At 34.9% G+C, this 21,630-nt stretch overlaps 1 protein-coding gene and 1 long non-coding RNA gene across 5 annotated transcripts in view; both read right to left on the bottom strand.

The window, feature by feature from the left end:
- The window catches only part of MNAT1 (MNAT1 component of CDK activating kinase), a 233,985-nt gene that overhangs the window by 88,743 nt on the left and 123,612 nt on the right, over positions 1–21,630 (bottom strand). For 3 of the 4 annotated variants that reach the window (XM_064292558.1, XM_064292557.1, XM_003408691.4), the window contains one exon: positions 2,295–2,416. In XM_064292558.1, the coding sequence (XP_064148628.1) occupies positions 2,295–2,416 (122 nt within the window). Of the gene's footprint in view, positions 1–2,294; positions 2,417–4,582; positions 4,663–21,630 lie in introns of those variants that run through there. The other variant, XM_064292559.1, reaches the window with a different exon arrangement.
- LOC135232607 (uncharacterized) lies at positions 4,703–21,430 on the bottom strand. Its single transcript, XR_010323170.1, has 3 exons — positions 21,029–21,430; positions 18,902–18,933; positions 4,703–17,701 (listed from the first exon to the last, which is right to left on the bottom strand). It is a non-coding gene; the product is annotated as an uncharacterized LOC135232607 (long non-coding RNA).

The raw sequence follows: 21,630 nt of genomic DNA, 5'->3' as shown, positions 1-21,630 counted from the left end.
TTTACAGTTTATGTTAAACTTTGTCATCTTCTTACAGTCTATATCCAAATAATATTATACCTCTTCATGTATATTACAAAAACATTACTGTATTTTTATGCAAATAATGCACGCCTTCTACATTTGTTTGCCAACTGCACCCTCCCCCCACAAAGTATTTTTTTAAGCATGCTATGCTAATTTTTTTTACAGCAACATTTTTTAAAAATTGGCATACTGCACCATTGGCAAACAAATGTAGAAGGAACACGTTATTTGAGTAAAAATACGGTACATCAGCATACTTCCTTTCTCCTCTGCCTGTCCTTTGCGCTGTTACCATACACTTTACTTCTGCATGTGTTATAAAATTCATAAGGCACTATTATTATGCATGGCTGTTTCTACTATCTCTCAAATGCATTTCTGATGAGAAAATTATTGAAAAAATGCAAAGCCTTGTAACAGAAGATTACTGTTTTAAATACTTTATCTCCACTGACATTAAAAGTAGTCTTTAAGAAAAATGTATGTTAAAAAAATGTACGTAAAAAAAATTCTGGCTCTGGCAACTCAGTAAAAGATGAGAAATCAATGTCTATATCATCTATAACTTTTTACATCACAAAATCAAATCATGTCTGTCTCCCCAAGCTTCAATTTTAATATTTACGATAATTATTTGGTAAATTTGTTACCTCAGACTCAAAAGTGATTTTAGGTTTTATTTCACATTCCCTCAACTTCACGTTTACAGGCTGTAGAACTTTAAGAGAATACAGAACTAAAGAACACCTGACATTAAAATTTACCCACAAGCAGATAACCAAATTATCTATAATTTTAATAGTAATGTTTAACCTTGGAAACTTTATATTCATATGTGAAATATTATACATCATGTTCAAGGTTTTGGTTTTGAATATGCATGTAAGTTTTATTACTTGTCTCATCTTTCTTTTTCTGCTATTGGGATTTATGACTTTTTTAATTTTTTTTTTAATTATTTAGTCTCGTTGTATTCTTTATTTTCAAATGATATTGTTTACACTATTTTCTTTTGCAAAGAAACAATGGTTTCTGGATCATCTTTTATTCAATAGTTTAGGTTGAGAAATCAGAACCAAGAAATAATTTGGTGCATCCAGCAAAACCTACTCCTGTACTTTTCAAGCATACGAATATCTACTTTCTCCACTGAGACAGACTGTGATCATCTCCATCAGTCACAAAAGCCATGGTCAGAGGTTCCTTTCCAAAATGGACGCTGTGATAGTTAATGTTATGTGTCAACTTGGCTAGGCTATGATTCCTAGTGGTTTGACAGACACTGAACTGACATTGCTCTTCTATGATGTATATATATAATGTAACCACCTCCATGATGTGATCTGATATGATCAGCCAATCAGTTTAAAAAGGAGTTTCCTTGAGAGTGTGGTCTGCCTCCAGTATATAAATGACATTCTGGTAAAGCGCACTGTCTCGCTCACTATCTCTCTCTCTCTCTCGACCCTGCACTCCTCTCTTAGCCTGACCTCCAGTTCTTAGGACTTAAGCCAGCCACCTGACCTGCAAATTTTGGATTTGCCAGCCCCCACAACCCTATGAGCCAGCAGAAGCCTCTGCCTGCCACCTGACCTACGGATTTTGGGTTCATCAGCCCCTGCAACCACCTAAGCCAGCACACGTCTTCAGCCTAACACCTGACCCACTGATTTGGGACTTACCACCCCCTACAATTGCACGAGCCATTTCCTTGAAGTAAGTCTCTATACATTTTTATATACATGCTTCACTGGTTTTACTCCTCTGGAAAAACCAAACTAAGACAGATGCATACAGTATGACTCTTCAGCCACTGAGCCAGCCCTACATTATACCTTTTTACAAAATATGTTCTGTGGCTCATTTCTCATAAATGTTTCACTATAGACAGCAGACAGTGAGTAAATCTACCCTTTTTTCATGGCAGAGAGCCCAACTTTTATATTTTTACTGGCTTACTACTGACTAAATTAGGCCCCAATTTCTAAAAAATACATGGTGAGCTGAAAATGAACAGCTACTTCAGTATGGCTGCCAAGGACAGCCTTAAAAGGGAAATAATGCAATCCAGTCTCAATCTCAAGAGACCTAACAAGACCGTAGAAAAATTAATGTACTAAAACTTTATATTAAGTAGTGTTCATTTGTTACAAAAGAGTAAAGTTCTCTAAAGTGAAAAATCTAAGAATATTAAAGTGTCAATAAAAACAGCAAAAACAAAGCTCTAAACATTGGTTCCTCAACATGAAGTTTCTGGGAGCACTTACCCAAGTCTTCCTAACATCTCAAGCTCAGGAACTTGTGGTCCGCATGACTCTATTTGCAGTGGCTGGTATTCATACAGAGCTTCTTCAAGCTTCTGAATAGGTGCTAATGAAATATGTTGACCCTGTTAGAAAAATGAGGGAAATTAATACAGTTTAATATTACTTTCAAATTCCTCACAGTAAAAATACTATCCATTATGTCTACTGTTCCATGAGTGTAATGCATTACATAACTGAAACCCACATTATATAACTAACATATGGTCATTGACATATGATTTAAAGGAGGGAAACCAAATCTATCATTAAATTCAAATTTAGCTTTAAACAGTACAATTGTTCCATGTGAATGGTAGAACTGAGGAAATAAATAAGTGTAATTCATCCTCACATTTTCCTATTTTTATTACACAGCTTTGACAATTTAATCCGTATTTTGTTGCAAGCCATGAGGGAGAGATGCTAAGGAAATTACTTTCTTCAAAGCTTTGCCAGATAAATATCTAATCACTTAAATCTTTACAATGAGATCAAACTTACTTACCAAATGAGAATATGACGCTAAAATATACATATAAATACAAAACATAAAAATTTCATGCTAAAATCTGATAAGGTAAATGAAGACATCTAAGTATTTTTCTGAGAAGAAAGAACTACTGGATAACTAAAATAAATGAATCTAAGGACCATACTTGACTACAAGTATACAAATTAAAATGCCACATAGCCATGTAGTAACATTACATTGAGATTTACAAATTTATCATGCATCTGTGCACAAAATTCTCATTTTTTAAGAATCCTTGTTTTTTTATATAGTCCATTTTTTCTGATTCTAATCCTGTTCTTTTTCTTGGTATATTTCCCATAGATTTGCCTATTTCAAAACTTTTTTATAAATCAGTTCTGAGTTATTAATTCTACCGTATTTCTAGTTTATGATTAATTTGTTACTCCTCTCTTTAGTTTTTCCTCCAAAATTACTGAATTGGATACTTAGTACAGCTGATATTTCTTTATCAAAAAAAGAGTAAAAACTGGGACTTAAAAGTGATAAAGGACAATTGTAACAAGCAGTGAGGAATAAGGAAGACAACCGTCAAAGATGCTTGCACCTGATTCATGGTTTTTCTCCTCAATGAGTTCAATCCCATGTAACATTATCCTAGCTAGTTTAATAGTCATATTAACAGCATCTCTACACCGTTAACTTCAAAAGTCCTTCTCTTTTCTAATGACCTTTACCTATGCCTCAGAAAAATTTTCACCGCCACAACCTGAGCTTTAATGCCTAGAGAACTACTTTCTTTCTAAATTCTTGTATTCTAAATTCTATTCTAATCACTAAATCCTAGATTCCCACTAAACATTCTCTGACCTCCATGGGCCCTAATCAGTAAGTCCTCTCCAGCATCACTTCCTACCTTGTGTGTACTACATACTCAAATATTTCAACCACACTTTCACTGACACTTCCAATCTCCACTGGGCTCCCACAAGGCATAATAATTCCTAACTGTTAATTTCTCTGTCCTACTCACGGGTTTCAGGGTCCTGAATGTAGTTCTATACTCCTTTTCATCTTTCATATTCATCCCCCTTTTGGCTTCCTAGATTTCTAACAGAGCCCACAACTTCATCACTATTTCCTTCACTCTCTGCAAAGGACCCAGGAAAATATAGGCCAAATGGCATGAACTAGCTCAACTCTATCCATCCTTACCTCCTTGTTAACTATCTCTGAGGAAGAAGAAGCACTCTTTCTTTAAAAGTCAAATCTTCCAGTACTTTGATTCGATCCCCTCAGCCTGGTCCAGAATTTATTTTACCAATTATCATATCGAAACAAAACAAAAATTTTTTAAATGAAAGGTTCTGTGAAGCACCAAGTAATATAACTAGGATCAATGGTAAAAGTTAGGGAAAATTAATGTTTGCACTGTAACAAGAAGACAAGAATTAGAGTCATCTGATTAAAATGGAATGAATTACTTAGAGAAGTAATGAGTACTTTATCACAGTAGGTAATCAAATATGAGCTGAATGGTCTCATGCAGAATAATATGAAGGAAATTCTGGAAGTAATAGGGTAATTCAGTTATATATTCTCTAAGGATCATCTCAACTGTGAATTTGAAAAAAATTGTGAAGTACACCTTTTGCATGTTGTCAACCTACTGGAAACTTTTTTTTAATAAGGTTTGCTTTATTAACATTGTCACAAATGCAAGATAATCAAATCTGTACTTGAGATCTACCGTATTTTTTAAGCAAATAACACGCACCTTCTATATGATTGCCATCCGTGCCCTCCCCCCGACAAGGTATTTTCTTAAGTGCCACTATGCCAATTTTTTACATATTTCTGTAAAAAAAAAAAAAAAAAATTAGCATAGCATGCTTACAGAAATACCTCCATGGGGGAGGGCCTGATTGGCAAACATACATAGAAGATGTACATTATTTGTGTTAAATTTTGCATTTGTCCTGTGTATTTGTATAATGAAACTTTGGTTACTACAATATTTAATAATCTGTGCCATTCATTTTGTTTCTTAAGTATACAGTACTCCATATTATTCATGTTTGATATCTGGATATCGTCTCTCACACAGGAAAGAGTATATATTGACTTTGTTTTCAGCAATTTGCATAGTTTTGTAGGAGATAGAATAAAAGAACAATTTTGCTAAAGAAACAAGAAACTAAAGCCAATATACTAATATGAAATTTTATAATACAAATTATACACACTACAGCAGTTTGGACAAGGAGTATCAGATAAATGACACAAATATCAATGAAAGAAACAGAGCTTGATCTGAATTTTTTTCAAGGATAAGTAAGACAGATACATAAGTAAAAGGCATTCCAAGAAACTGCAACCTCATAAACAAAAGCACGGAAGCCAGAATAAAGGCAGCATGATTAAGCTTATCATTAATCTTTAGGAAAAAAACAAATTAAAATTATAAGAAGATACCACTTTGCCCCCAATAGAATAACTATAATCAAAAACACAGACAATAACAAGTGTTGACAAGGATGTGGAGAAATTTAAACCCTCGAACATTGCTGATGGGAGTATAAAATGGTGCAGTCACTTTGGAAATTAGTCTGGTAGCTTTTTTTTTTTTTTTTGAAGTTAAAAATAAATTTACTATATGACCCAGCAATTCCTCTGATAGGTATCTACCCAAAAGAAGAGATAACATATGTCCACAAAAAGATTTGTACGTAAATGTTCATAGCAGCATTATTCATAGAGGTCAAGCAGTGGAAACAGTCCAAATGTCCATCAACTGGTGACTGAATAAACATGTGGCGTGTTCGTACAATACGAATATGTATACATTCATACAAATATGCCAAATACAATACTATTCGGCAAAAAAAAATGAAGTACTGATACATGCTACAGCATGACTAAACTTCAAAAAACATTACGCTAAGTGAAAGAAGCTAGATGCAAAGTACCACATATTGCATGATTCCATTAAATCAAATGTCCAGTAAAGGCAAAACTATAGAGACAGAAAGCAGACAGTTGCTAAGGGTTGGGGTTGTGAATACGGAGTGACTGCAAATGAATTAAAAGATTTTTTAGAATGACGAAAATGTTCTAAAATTGGATTGTCACAATGGTTGCACAATCCTGTGCATTTACTAAAAATCACTAAATTGTAAACTTAAACTGAGTAAATTTTATGGTAAATAAATTATACCACAACAAAAAACCCTCTGCCATCAAGTGCATTCTGATTCATAGCGACCCTATAGGACAGCGTAGAACTGCCCCATAGGGTTTCCAAGGAGCTGCTGGTGGATTTGAATTGCCCACCTTTTGGTCAGCAGCCTGTGCTCCTAACCACTGTGTCACCAGGGCTCCATACCTCAACAAAGCTGTTACAAAATAAAAAGAGTTTAACGGTGGTTCAAACCAATTCAACACTGCTGACTGTGAAAATATCCAAGGAGAAATTTTCAGTAAAGGGAGCTAAAAAATATAAACTCAAGAGAATTTTGGCTATTGTCAGCATCAGAACGATGGGCAAAGTCACAAGAATGAATAGGACTGGCGGGGAGAGGACAAACATATAGAGAAGTATGAGCCTCTGGCACTGAGTCTTGAAAAACACCCACGTTAAGAGATACAAGTAAATGTTGTTGCTTTTATTAAATATAACACAAAACTGAGGATCTTTACATTTTTGTTGTTATTGCCATATAAAAAATAAATGAGGCGTTGAGGGTAAAAATGTAGAGAGAAGAGCCAAAGCAAAGCATACAACCTTAGATGATACCCACACTCAGAGGAAAAAACATGTATGCAAACCGTACATTCAATAGTTTAACTAATGCTTTTAGTCTCCTGGAATGTAACAAAATGGAACCTCTGTTTCTTCTCTGAGATACAGCAAAGAGCCCTAGATTATATTTCAGTCATTTGCTAGTCAAAAATATAAGTGTATGTACAAAGATTTTCTAAAATCCAGCTTATTTCCATATAGGAAAACATACAAACATTTGAAGAAACAATGTAAATGCTGACAAAAGTAGTTATTCATAGTTGTATTTTGAAGTAATAATCTGAAATGCAGTGTTTAACTTTTCTTACTCAAAAAATTTGAAGGCTACTATAAAAAAATAGTTCACAATTTATAGAGTTTTATCAGATAATTTATACACTACAAATATTATCATTATTTTTTCTCCCCAAATAAGGAAATCATATAGACTACCTTTGTGCTAATTCTGAAAGATCAGTACTTAGTTTACGAATGAAAAATATTATCTGGATTTCTGGCACCCACTCATTAAGAGATGAAACTAAACCTAAAAACAATTTCTATTTTTAAAAAATTCTGATCATTATTAAAAAGAAAAAAAATTAGAATACACCAAACCATTTAAAATAACATTACCAAAGAAAATATATTATGTTCTAAAAAAAATAACAGCAATAGTCAATTAGTAATCATCAGATATAAGCTGTTGAAATAAGTGATAAATAAAAACACTAAAAATGAAAATACAGTTCTATACCAAGCAGTATATGCTTTTCTGTTAATTATACAGAAGAATTTATACTTCATGAAGTACCAGCAATTTAGGCTAATAAGTTAAATGATTCCGGAAATCTTTTAACACACTTTTAAATTCAAGACTCTAATTTTTCTGTCTTATTTAAATCACTTTTGTTCACCAGACTAGCCCATCTTCAACATATTTGCTAATAAGCTCTGTAAACTTGTTAAACTCTCTGCATAATTATGTTTAACATCTCTTTCCCCACACTAGATGGTAAAGCACTACATTCACTACTATGCCATCTAGCACAGTGCCTGGGACTGAAGAGCTGCTCAATAGTTTGTGTATGAATGAAAAATACAAAAGGGCATGTGAGGGCTTCCAAATTCTGTAAATTTAAGAATGCTCTTACTAAGCATAAACAATTAGAATTTTGTTAGCCACATGTATTATGAGAGTACAGGAGGAATACTGCATCTTCCCTTCTCCAAACGTCAGCATTTTTTTCTTTCATTTCACTCATTACGGAGAGTCTCTGAATGCCTTTTATCCCTGGACTGAGAATGTGCTTTCTAGCCATTTAACAAAATTTTACATAACAAAACATTGTGGTTGTTCTGTGACATTTACCACCCATCCACACACAAATACTGAACACCTACCATATGCCAGGAACTGAAAGAAAGTACAGCAGATACAAGCACCTGACCTCAGGGAGCTGACATTTTAGTAAATCATACTACAGTGAGATTGTGCCTTCTGCTTTTATTTCTTAGGGTCATCTAAATATAAGAAAAAATTGTAGAGGTAGTTATTTTCTTAAACTCAGTTTTCTCATAATGCTGAATTTATCAAATTCTATAGAATGTGTTACCATTGCTAAATGAAGTTAGAAAATAAAATATTTCACTGTTCTTACAGCATTAAACCACTATAATTCTAGTGACTATTTTCAGAGACCATATCTACAGGAAGTCTTTTGAAAAACAATTGAGGCATCTTCGAAATACTGTTTCATTTTGGTAAATGTCCTAATAATTTAAATATCTGTGCGTATATATGCATGTGTATTTTCTGTGTGTATACACACACATACAGTATGACAATTTGTGCATGTGTGTGTACATATATATGGACATAAATATGTATTTTTAAAATGTGTGTATGGGTACATACTCCCACAAAATTTTTTAATGGGATCCCTCCCCCCGCCAAAAAAAAAGCCCATTGCCACAGAGTCAATTCCACCTCATAGTGGCCCTGTGGGATAGAAGAATACTTAAAAGAATATGCCTTGCACTGGCTTAGAGCTGCTCATTCTGAGTAACATTTCTTTAGTAATTCAGTTGTTTTCAATTTATTTTAGTAACAAGCAAAGCAATTTTTATACTATGATGTTCCGGTCACTCTAGGGTGATGTCAGCCTGTCATCACTGCAACAGCTGCATGGGAATAACTTCCTGACAGCACATAATTCCATGGTCGGTACAATTCATTTCCCCACACAGAAATGGATTTCTCTAATTTCTTTCAAAATTTATGATGAACAACAAAATGACAAATGAGGGACGAGGCATTTCATGGTAAGAGGTAACTATATACTTACATATACTTATCCTGACACTGCCTCTAAACTACAATGAACTGAGGTGAAACACTTAATTTCTCTAAGCTTCATTTTCATCACACATAATTTTTTTTTTTTTTTAATTGGTGGTGGGGCGGGGGGGAGGTACCGTTCGACTGGAAGATCTTCCAGGTCTAATCTACTATGATTCTATAACCACTAAGAGGAAATAATTTGATTCTATATATACTACAGAAACAACCAGTGGAAAAAACAAACACTAATCTCCAGATTCCCAACTCTACCAGAACTATCAGACTATGTTTCCTTTCTGAATGCAGTTTTGAAATGAGTAGAATATAAACCCAGTGCCATCGAGTCGATTCTGACTCATAGCGACCCTATAGGACAGGTGGAACTGCCCCATAGAGTTTCCAAGGAGCACCTGGCAGATTCGAACTGCTGACTCTTTGGTTAGCAGCTGTAGCACTTAACCACTACGCCACCAGGGTTTCCCAGAGTAGAATATAACTTTTTAAAAAATTATTACAGTTGGCTCTTTTAAGTGCTCTAATGCTGGCTTGCTCCCACAAATCAGCTTTTATGAGCACTCCTTGGCCTTTAAAATGTGGTGCCTAACAGTCATTTAAGGAGCCCTGGTGGCAGAGTAGTTAAGTGCTCAGCTGCTAACCAAAAGGTCAACAGTTCAAACCAGCCATCCGCTCACTCCACAGGAGAAAGATGTGGTGGTCTGCTTCCATAAAGATTACAGCCTTGGAAAGCTTGTGCAGTAGTTCTACTCTGCCCTACAGGGTCGCTATGAGTCAGAATCTACTCAACAAAAATGGGTTTTTGTTTTTGTTTGGTAATAGTCATTTTACCATTTTTTCTCAAATTTCTCGCCCAAACAACCAAACTACTGACTTTTCCAGAAAATGGATAAATGTTTCTCTTCTATACACTAGGAACAACGCCCTATTTTTCTAGCTCTTTAGCTATGATGAGTTCCACTCAAACATGTAAAATATGCTTTAGAACATCAAAGAAGGATTTCTATAACTAGCTGGTGCTAGTTCACCACTGGAAATCAAATGGTCCTTAAAAAGCTATATCATCAATTGGCCAAGCCAGGTCTCCAAAACTGTTTCTATCAAATTGACCTGGAAACCTGACTAAGACCTATTCACTACAGCAGAACCACATTAAGGACACATATGTTAAACTAAATTCATTTACAATCCCCTCCCCGCCACACACACTATTTAGTGTTCAAATTACTACACAAGAAAAATGTTCTTTAAAATATACAACTCTTATTTTAGAACATTTACTGTTATCCCAATATAAATTATTCCTTGAGAAAGAACTTCAAAAATAAAAAGTAAGTTTACAAATGAAAATGCTGGAAAAGAATTAGGAAATAATATTTACCAAAAAAAGATTGTTTAATATGATAAAAGCATCTCACCTCCTCCCACCTGTCAGTGGTGGCTTGTGTGTTGCTACAATACTGGAAGCTATGCCACCAGTATCTCAAAGACTAGCATGGTTACCCATGGTGGACAGATTTCAGCGGAGTCCAGACTAAGACAGGCTAAGAAGGAAGGCCTGATGATCTGTTTCCAAAACTTAGCCAGTGAAAACCCTATGGACCACAACAGAATACTGTCCGATGTAATGTTAGAAGATGGGCCCCTCTGGTTGGAAGGCACTCAAAATACACAGTGGCCACAACAATGAACTCGAACATACCAAAGATCGTGAAGATAATACATGGGCTCAGCATGAGTTGAAGCCAACTGTAACTGCAACAGTATTAGTTAACACGTGTAATTATTTTCAACCAGTCACGGGTCTCAAACTGACGGTGAACATGAAATATAAAAGGAACAGCATGGTCCCCCTCTGCTTTAACCTCTTTTGACTATAATTGCTTTCATACAACTTATTTCCCTGTCTAAAAGCTATAAATATAAAGACAGCTTATCTGCCTATTTGAAAAATGCAAATATAAAAACAAGGAACTTAAGCTAATCATCTCTGCCTCAGATAGTTCTACACTTAATACATCTAAGAGAAATCCAAATGTTATCTTCTAAGTGATGTGACTAACTCAAGTTCAACACAGCTATACAGTAAGGTCACATCTTTCACAGGGATTAGGTTCTAAAGTCAGAACCAAAAAAAACAAACCCACTGCCATCGAGTCAATTCCGACTCACAGCGACCCTATTGGACAGAGTAGAACTGCCCCATAAGGTTTCCAAGGAGAGCCTGGTAGATTTGAACTGCCAACATTTTGGTTAGCAGCCATAGCACTTAACCACTCTGCCACCGGGGTTTTCTCTAAAGTCAGAGTAAGGCAAAAAGTGGTCAAAATAACCCCAACCTATTGCTGTCAAGTCGATTTTGACTCAGAGCCACCCTACAGGACAGAGTAGAACTGCTTCATGGGGTTCCCAAGGCTATACTCTTTCCAGAAGCAGACTCCCATATCTTTCTCCCGTGGGATAGGTGGTAGGTTCGAAGCATCGACCTTTCAGTTAACAGCCGACCACTTAACCACTTAGCCACTGCACCACCAGGGCTCCTTCATTGGTTAAAATAACCCATGGAAAATCCCTTAAGTAGCCCATAAAGTTGTGTGCTTATTATAATCTCTTTTTTTTTTCCACAGTAGCTTAAGATATGGGAGTATATTTATATCTTGCAACAGGAAGTCCAAGGAGTAAGCAGTACAAGGCTAGATGATGACATCAAGAAACCAGATTCCTCTGTCTTCCTGTTCCACTTTCTTAGCTTTATCTGATGCTTTTGTTTTTTAATTTTTTTATTATGGTAACTATATATACAACAAAACATTAGCCAATTCAATAGTTTTCATACATACAATTCAGTGACATTATGTTCATCATGTTGTGCAACCATCACTGCTATCCTTTTGTAAATTATTCCACCACCATTAATAGAAACTCAGCACCCCCTAAACAATGACTCCCTCCTTCTTGTTCCCTTCCACCCCTGCTAACCACTAATAAGCTTTGGTTTCTATACATCTGTCTGTTTCCTATAAGTGGGATCATACAGTATTTGTACTTTGTAATCTCTTTATACATATCCAACTCAGCCAATTTTTCTTTCAGCATTAGCGCATTGCTGTTTCTTCTAGAAAACCAGATTAAGCCGTTGGTTTGCATTTGGCATCCATGTTGTTTCAAAACGATTTTTTACTGGGAAAAGAGGGGAATTTTTTCCTATTTTTCTCCCTGATTTAGTGTTTTCATCTTTAGTTAAATTCAGACGAGCTAGATGTGTATATGATATGACTCTACTGAACATTTTAATGTTCATTCAACTGAATTCATGGAAGAAATGATATTGAGATGGACTCTGAAGGTTGAATTGGGACTGAAATGGAGGGGAAGAAAGAGCATTCCTAGTGGAGGAAATTTCAGTACCAACAGTAGTTTCAGTACAGTAGTGAAAACAGAAGCCAGAGTATAAATGATGGGAGTTAAGGAAATAGAAATACTGAGCAGATGTGATTATTTTCATCAAACTGTAAGTGAAAATTGGGAGATAACAGCAATCCCTTAAAGGAAAGGTAGGGCACTGACAAATGAGGCAGTGTTGAAAAAGATTATTTTTACATTCTTTCTCTGATGCTTGTCTTGCTACTGAACTACCATTTGTTGCCAAGAGGACACAGCGTCCAGCAAATTATATCTGTTTCTATAAAAAGATCAAAAAAGAAAAACATCAAGGAGGCTATTTGCGAGACAAAACCTATCTCCTTAAAAGAGTCTGCATTAATTTTAAGGAAAGATGTATTTAACAGAAATTTTGAAAACAATCTTTCAGCATATAACATTTTAGCTCATTTACTTTCTGTAATTATAAAAATAACTTCTAAGAAAGAATCCTTGGCATCATAATTGAACTTTTGGCTAACTCTGGTGGTGCAGTGGTTATGAGCTTGGCTGCTAACCAAAAGGTCAGCATTCACATCCACCAGCCACTCCTTGGAAGCCCTATGGAGCAGTTCTACTCTGTCCTATATGGTCACTATGAGTTGGAATCAACTTGACGGCATCAGGTTTGTTTTTCATATATATATAATATATACATAAACCAAAAAAACCAAACCCAGTGCCGTCGAGTCGATTCTGACTCATGTATGTAAGCATAAATTTCTCAATATGATAAAATACGAAAATTGTTCTATATAGGGTTCTCAACACTCAACAAATAATAGCTATTAATATTATATAAGCAAAACAAAAATATCACATAAGATTAGTAGCCTTCTAAAAGCAGGTTTTTTTTCAGTGAACAGATTCTTTATACCATTATAGAGAATTCAAGAGATCATATCTTAATTAGATCTGAATCCTCAGTGCCTAGAAAAGTGCTTGGTATATATTCACTATGTTTGTTTCATGCATGATAAAATGTTTTGTAATCATCCACAGTATTCCATCCCCTCCTATCTCCTACCCCATTCCCCTCCCCCCAAAATTATACAACAAATTTCCTGCTTCTATTTGAGATCATTTAACTACAGAATTAGCAGCTGCAACAATGGGTTCAAGCATAACAACTGTGAGGATGACACAGGACTAGGCAGTGTTTTGTTCCGTTGTACACAGGGTCACTATGAGTCAGAACCGTCTTGACAGAACCTGACAAGAACTACAGAACAAGTGATTGCCATGCCATTCCCTTTGTAGAAAGTAAGTGAAGAGCTAAGCCAAGGTGTAGCTGACTTTACCTTTCTTCTGTCCTAAACGCAAACAACAAATACTATAAATACCCTAATCATCCCAACCTACCTTCCCCAAACCGAAGACATACCTATATCCACCAACACTCATAAAAACTACCAATTAGATCTAGACTGTAAAATGTAGAATGATACAGAATATTTAGAACACCTCTTCCTATTCACTTGTAATTTGGCATAACCTGTCTTTTATTAAAGTTACATAGATATGAAATGTGATTACTAGCAATGTGGTTCCATGCAGAGAACAAAAAAATATTTATTAAACATCTACTATATGAGAAGCACTATGCTCGGCACTATCCATACATTTGAGGTATCATTTTGCCTATTTTACCGGAAGGGAAACCGAAGCTCTCCAAGGCCATGTAGTCTATCCATGCTTTAAATCCTGTATTGCCAAATCCACCAAACACATTTCTATTGCAGTTATCACAATATGAATATTCATTTATTTAAACATTTAGTGGATGTCAGGTACTGAACGTACGACAGAAAGGATACACTACCAAAACTAAACCTACTTTCGAGTATTTAACAATGTATATTTGAATTTGTATTTATTAAACACAAATTAAAAGGTGCTTGTTTAAAAAATACTTGCATATTCAGTACAAGTGCTTTTAAAAGAAAGTTACCCTAGTTCATTAAAACATACCAATTTATTTTATAAACTATTTACATTCTATTTACCTATAACAGATTTGAGTTGATGTGAATTTCACTTATACTGAGATATGTGTTTCATCCTTTTAGGCCCTTAGAAGTTTAGTCTTCTTTTCATAACTAGCCAAAATGTCTTCCTTAAACAACATACAAATTGGTGGTTTGTATATGAATTAATGCAAATTCCCTGTGTTTTGAAATGTAAACCATAAAGACTACTTCAACTAGAAGGAATACTCCCTAACAATGTAGAAAGAAACTACCTTTCTACAAAGTTGACTATACTCATCAGTCCTTTAAATCATACTTTACTGTACTTTTTAACAGATCATTTTTCAAAACTCAACAGATGTTTTATGTTTATTATATAGATTACAGAAGCAATTCAGAGAAGGCTCTAAACCCAAAATTTATAAAATACTTCTACAACTAAACAACAAAAAGACACACAACCCAACTTCAAAAAATGGGCAAAGGACTTGAATAGACATTTCACCAAGAGGATATTCAAAGAGCCAACAAGCATGTGAAAAGACGCTCAATGTCATTCATTACTCCCCAAAAAAAAAAAAACCGAACTCATTGCTTTGACTGGATTCCATTAGGGAGATACAAATCAAAGCCACAATGAGATACCATCTCATCCCATTAGAATGATAATGACTTAAAAAAAATAATAATAAAACTGGAAAACAACAAGCATTGGCAAGGTTGTGGAAAAATCAGGAACCCTTATTCATCGCTAGTAGGAAATATAAAACGGTAGCAGCCACTGTGGAAAACAGTTTGGCTTCAAAAAAGTTCAACGTTGAGCTACCACATGACCCAGCAAACCCAATCTTAGGTATACACCCTGAAGAAGTGAAAGCTGGAACACAACAGAAATCTATACACCAACGTTCCTTGCAGAACTTTTCACAATAGCCAAAAGGCAGAAATAGCCAAAACGTCCAACAACAGATGAATGCATAGGCAAAACTGTGGTATATACATACAATGGAATATTACACAGCCATCAAGAGAAATGAAGTCCTGATGCATGCCACAACATAGAGGAACCTTGAAAACATTATGCTGAGCAAAATAGGTCAGTCACAAAAGGACAAATACTATGATTCCACTTGCATGAAATAAGCAAAAATACAGAAACAAAAAATTAATAATGGCTACCAGGGATGGAAGGGGGGGAGAAAGAGAGAGTTTTTGCTCAGGGGTCAGTGAGTTTGTTAATGGTGGTGGAATAATTTGGAAAGATAGAAAGAAGGGCTGCACCACCTGAAGGATGTAATCAATGTCACTGAATTATACGTGTAGAAATTGTAGAATTGGTGTATGTTTTACTGTGTACATTTTCACCATAATAAAAAAATTACAAGAAAAAAAAGCATTGCTAAAGGCAGCCTTTAAAATATATAAATAATTGTTTAAAAAGCAGTGCAGAGAAATTACAATCCTTGGTAAATTTTTCATCATACGGAAACATATGCATGTGTTCACGGAACATAAACGGTGGTTCCATAAATACAGGAATACACAGATAATCACATAGTTTGTTTTAGGTTTTTCATTTTTTTTTTTTAATTTTATTTTATAATCCTCCTTTCATAAATAAATAAAACATAGGTAAATTTAGTAAAACAGTACCCAGGAAGCAAAGAAAGCAATCAGCATGGGAGAGTTTAATGAACACAGCTTTGAAACCCTTCTGGAAATAACAGGCTCGATAAAAGCACTAATGTTCTACCAGTTGCTGAGACAGGTGCAACTGCCAATCAGCTGCATTTGCTGAAGCACATTCTGAAGATTACTAATTAATCTCAATATTGAAACCAATGGCTACCTGCCATTTAGCTAAGATCATCATTTTTAAAAATAAAGACACTGTCACTCTATGACCAAGTATAACACTAGATAAAACACAATTTCACGTTTAAGCTCTACTTTCAATTAATTACTTAGTTGTATCATTTTCTGCTGTTCTTTATACAAAACCTAAAGTTTCCACTGGTTGGGAGTCCGAGTTATCTCTATTGACCATAAACACATGAAAGTATTTGTGAGGCACTTCAAAAAAGAATCACACTACATAAAAAGAAGATGAGATTTTCTTTGTTGTTAAATATTGAACATTCAATCACAGGCTGCGGGAGAAATCTGACTCGAGGGGGCATTCTCCTTCAGATCACATCTGCCCTTTCATTTAAACTCACCCACACTTCCCTGCCCCGACCCTGACTACTTCATTCTACCACGCTCATATCCTACCTTCATTATATGAGCACTGTTCAGAACGCTGTTTAGAATTTAACGAACAGTACAACAGTCAATGTTTCCAAGTCTGGGCAGTTATTAAGAAAGTGACTCTAAAATATTCTTTAAAAATGTGCTGGCACAAGTGCCAAAGAAATGATTTTAAATCCATTTGAAAATATAAACAAATGTAAGTAAAATTAAAAAAATGAATTTGAGGATTCTGTTTATGATTTTCTATGCTTTTAACATTTTAAATTAACACTGATTCCTGAATTACAAGTAACATAACACGGACTCTTCTACCGTGTTTTTAAAGTTGCTTTTCATTCAGCTGTACATGATTGTGACCTCCAAAATGACCTCTACAAAAGCAGTTGTGCACTTTACTATGGTGCAAATCCTCACAGACAAGTTGAACCTGTTCTTTTTGGCTCTGAGCCCCTGTGCTGAACACACAGCTGAGATTTATTATAAAAGGGGAACTAAGGGACATTATTGCACAACATTTATCCTTCACATATAGCCAAGTATAATCTTTTACAACCTTTGAGAGCTCTTAAATAAACAGATCTTCTCTTAATTACACAAAGAGTTTCTTATTTGTCACAATCATACGGCATATTGAGATTCATTTTACATTAGGAAAAAGCTAACACACAAAGCATATGCGCAAGGAGTTTTTAAAGTGGTTAGAATTAGTCTCTTTTTTTTAATATTTATTTTAAAATAACAATACTTTTAATACTCAGACCAAAGGACAATTACCTGCCTTGCTGTATTTACCAAGGTCAAAGTAATGAAGTAACTAGTAAAAATCTGTCTTCAAGAATCCATACTTTAAGAAAAAAAACAACTAAGAGATTAAAAGAAAATTTTTTTTTCCCTACATCATCCTTACAGGTCTTTCAAAAACAGGTTTCAGACAACATTAACCTTAACTGCTTTTACACTGTTTTATGTTTTGTCATTTCAAAGTTCAATTTTAATTCAGGCTTTCTCACAGCATTTTAAATATACTTTCCATTCTAAATTATTCTGAACTGAGCTCTCATACACCAAGATTGTTGCCAGGCTACTTCTTCAGTTCAACAGTAGATCTGATACCTTGAGGGAAGAACAAATTTCATGAGTTCTAAGAAATATCTCTAATAACAGGAATTATCACAGTCTAAATTAATTCTTCAAGATGTGCTAATTGATCTATCATCAGGCTTTTCTTGTTGAAAACAAAGAAGCTAATATAACCTCAAAAGTATTCTATCCTGAAAGCCATGTTCAAGCTAGCTTATCAGCTAATTGCTCAACATTAAAAATACTAAAATACGTTGATTCAGGTGAACATTTTCTTATCTAAACTCTAAATTCTTCTAATTTTTCTTTAATATTAAGTGTACATACAATTGTAAAAATGCTTGTAGACCTTTTCCTAAAACATTTTTAAGAATGATTAAGACTCTTAAACTGATTATTTTTAAATGGTGAAAAATTCTAGCAATGCATTTTTAGGATGTAGGGGTTCACTAGTGAGCAAGACAGGCATGTTCATAGATGGCATCAAATACATTTTGTCTTCAGTTAAATAAAAAATTTCTTTCATTAAAGTTTAACATTTTGAGCAACAAATCTATATTGTTCCAGTTCAGAAAAAGCGTATTTTGAAAAATTTATATCCCTAATACTTTCTCCCTCTATCTAGGGAAAACAAGTAGAAGGTTATAAGTTTGGACACATTTTTATTCCTCACTGAAACACAAAACATTTTTTTCCTTGAAATGTATAATCTTTCAGAAAGAAAACTAAATTGTTAGTGTTTCACAGGCATTAAATCTTTAAATAAACATAAAATTAGCATGTAAGACTATTACTAGCCAGTTTTATTCATAATACTAATCTAAACTACATGAGCCAACATAAAAATTAATAAGAATAACTATAAAACACAGATCAAATATGTAACAAATGCCTCAAGACCTGATCTTATGCAATGTTCTTACATTGTATCAACACTGGTAGTTTTTAAATTAGAGCCTCTAATTCATTTCGAAATACTTGTGTCTCAAGACTTCCATAATATCAAAAACTACTCTTAATGAAAGTGTAAGATAAATAAAATTTGAAACAATATCCAAAAAACCCATACATGCAATGTCAAGCAGGTTAACATATAGGTTAACTTCCAAATAAAGCAGCTTGTAAGAACAAGCCCAGTCTCCATTTATTTTAATTCTTCACACCCCAATAATTTTCCCACTTATATCTCTTCAACGAGAAGGCAAACATATGCTCTATGTGCCTGTAACTTACCATTCCTTTAAGTTCTCCATATTACATGTCTCCTGCGAAGGATAACAGTATTAAAAATATGGGCTATGGAATCCAAAGAGTCAAATCCCAGCTCAACCTTGAATAAGTTTTTTAACAAACCCTAGTTTCACCTATGAAATTATTTAAAAGGAACAAATAAAATAAATTTGAAGGATATAGCAAAGTCAAATGTCCACAAAATGTTACCAATTATTATTATTTCTATATCATCATCATCATCAGGAGGAAGAAGAAAAGGAGGAGGAATATTTTGCATCATCTCCACAGACAGCTATTTAGTCACTACAACTAGCTAAAAATCACCACAGATGAAATAAAACTTTTTAAAAGTCTGCTTGTAGGTTAGTTAGAACTCAAAACAACTTCCTGCAGAAACAAGGGTATAAATGATGGTACAATCCCAGACAGCCAACTTATAAAATACATTAATCAGTTTAAATTTAGTCTAGGGCCCTGGGAGCAATACAAGGAAGAAAACAAAGTAAAGTTTACTTTCTTTTTCCCGGGTGCAAGTCTGGCCCTGGGCCAATTTTTGAAATTTTAGCTCTCTTCCATTTTGCTTTCTTCACTCCTATCCAGCACCTACTACCTTTTCCCGGGCACTACATGTCCCTGTGAGACTATAACACTAAACTCCTAACTGGAAACACTCCACCCAAATCTACTCAGTCCCAATGTGCTCTGAAGTCACCACAATCAAAACTTCCCTTCTTTCAGTTTAACTGAAATCAACATCAACCCCTGCCATCGCGTAGAGTCCGACTCATAGCGACCCTATAGGACAGAATAGAACTGCCCCATAGAGTTTCCAAGGAGCACCTGGTGGATTCAAACTGCCGACTTCTTGGTTAGCAGCTGTAGCACTTAACCACTTCACCACCAGGGTTTCCATTAACTGATACCAGTAAGGTGTTAACAGGAAAGAAATTGAATTGCATAATTTTGTTTAAGCAGGTAATTAGTATTTGGTTTTTATTCCTTTTAAAAAGAACATTTGTAAAACGTTTTTTCTGGAACAAAATACAAAGCAGTAGTTATCTTTAAAGACATGGCCTAAGAACTATCTGCTTATTTTATACCTTGCTTAATATTTTTGTAGTTTTCTAATTTTTATGTCAACAGAGATTACCTGGGCCAAATATTTTTCATCTTCATACTTCTCTGTATTAAAAAAAAAAAAAAAATCTCTAAAAGTGCTAGCATTTTTCACAATAGCTCGATTAGAATAACATCATAAATTCCATGATGAGGACTGCAAAGGGTACAGAAGCTGTGGATAATTTGGGTGTCTGTAAATAATGAAAATCTGGGAATCTCAGAATTAGAAAGAATATTAAAAATCATCTCCAATCCTACTCAAAACTGCATTTTCAAATCCCCTCTTCAATATACCTGTCTATGGCTAAGCACCTTGCAACCTCCCAAGATAGGCCAAACCACCAAAATAGTCTATACAGCTATGTCTCAGGCCTCAAATAAAGGCCCAAAGCACTGGCGATCCAGTGGTAGAACTCTGCCTTCCATGCAAGACACCTGGGTTAACTCTCAGCCAGTGAACCTCGTGCACAGCCACCACTCCTCTGTCCGTGGAGGTCTGGGTGTTGCTATGAAGCTGAACAGGCTTCAGTGTAGCTACCTGACCAACACAGACTAGGAAGAAAGGCCTGGCAAACTACATCCAAAAATCAGCCAATAGATCACAACAGTCCAACCCCCAGCCAACCATGGGGGTGGCATGGAACCAAGCAGCATTTTGTTCCGTTTTATCTCAACAGGTACACACTTTCAGTGAATGAGAGATAAAATCTGCATGGCACAAAATTCCATGTATCTATTAACGCACACAAACCACAGTGTTAGTCTTATAAAAGTTGAACTAGAACTTTTCTTCTCTTCGATTTTCCTGTCTCATAAGACTTTCTAGGATGCATGATTCTTACAGAAGAGAAATACGTTCTTGCTGAGAAAAATGCACTGACATCAATCACCATGGTAACACAAAGAAATACACACTCATAAATACTTACGCAGCTTATTTAACTACATTATTTTAATCAAGAAAGCACCAGGCTTTTAACTATGAGTTCACTCAAGGTTTTGACTTACTGCGCATTCTTGTTTTCTGCTTCCAGTAATTCTACTTGATGCCCAGACCAATGTTTTTCATGGATTCACCGACAATATCTGCTCAATACAAATTCCCATAAAATGTGAACCCAGTAAAGAATGGAGTTACTTTGAGATTCCCCATTATCTGCAAAATGTGATTATCCTTGAGAAAAGTCATTAATACTTTTTAATGGACTGTGTCATTATTTCCTAGTAGTCTACTTATAACTTAGAATGTATCATTCTCCCTTCGAATTGAAGGATACCATTCTAAAATCTTCAGACTGCTTAAACTTTTGGCAGATTCTACTTCCAGTTCTAAGATTTATCTTATGTTTGGAGTTAGTCACTTAATCACTGTCTTCCTTTTATTTTGTTTTTGTTGCTGTTGGAGCTTCCCCCCCCCCGCCTGCCCCCGCCTTCTTTAATTAATCTAGCATGTTATCTATGTAAGACTAATAGTTTAAATCTGGAAACTGGTTATCTTTGTAATTGACAGTATCTAAGGAAATTGTTCCCAGAATTTTCTCTGAGAATATTCCACTATTTTATGCTCACAAATACCACATTGCAAGGTATATTCCAAGTATGAACAAGGT

The sequence above is a fragment of the Loxodonta africana genome, chromosome 10, assembly GCF_030014295.1.
Source record: "Loxodonta africana isolate mLoxAfr1 chromosome 10, mLoxAfr1.hap2, whole genome shotgun sequence".
NCBI classification, from domain to species: Eukaryota; Metazoa; Chordata; class Mammalia; order Proboscidea; family Elephantidae; genus Loxodonta; species Loxodonta africana.
This window is presented reverse-complemented; position numbering and strand designations above follow the sequence as displayed.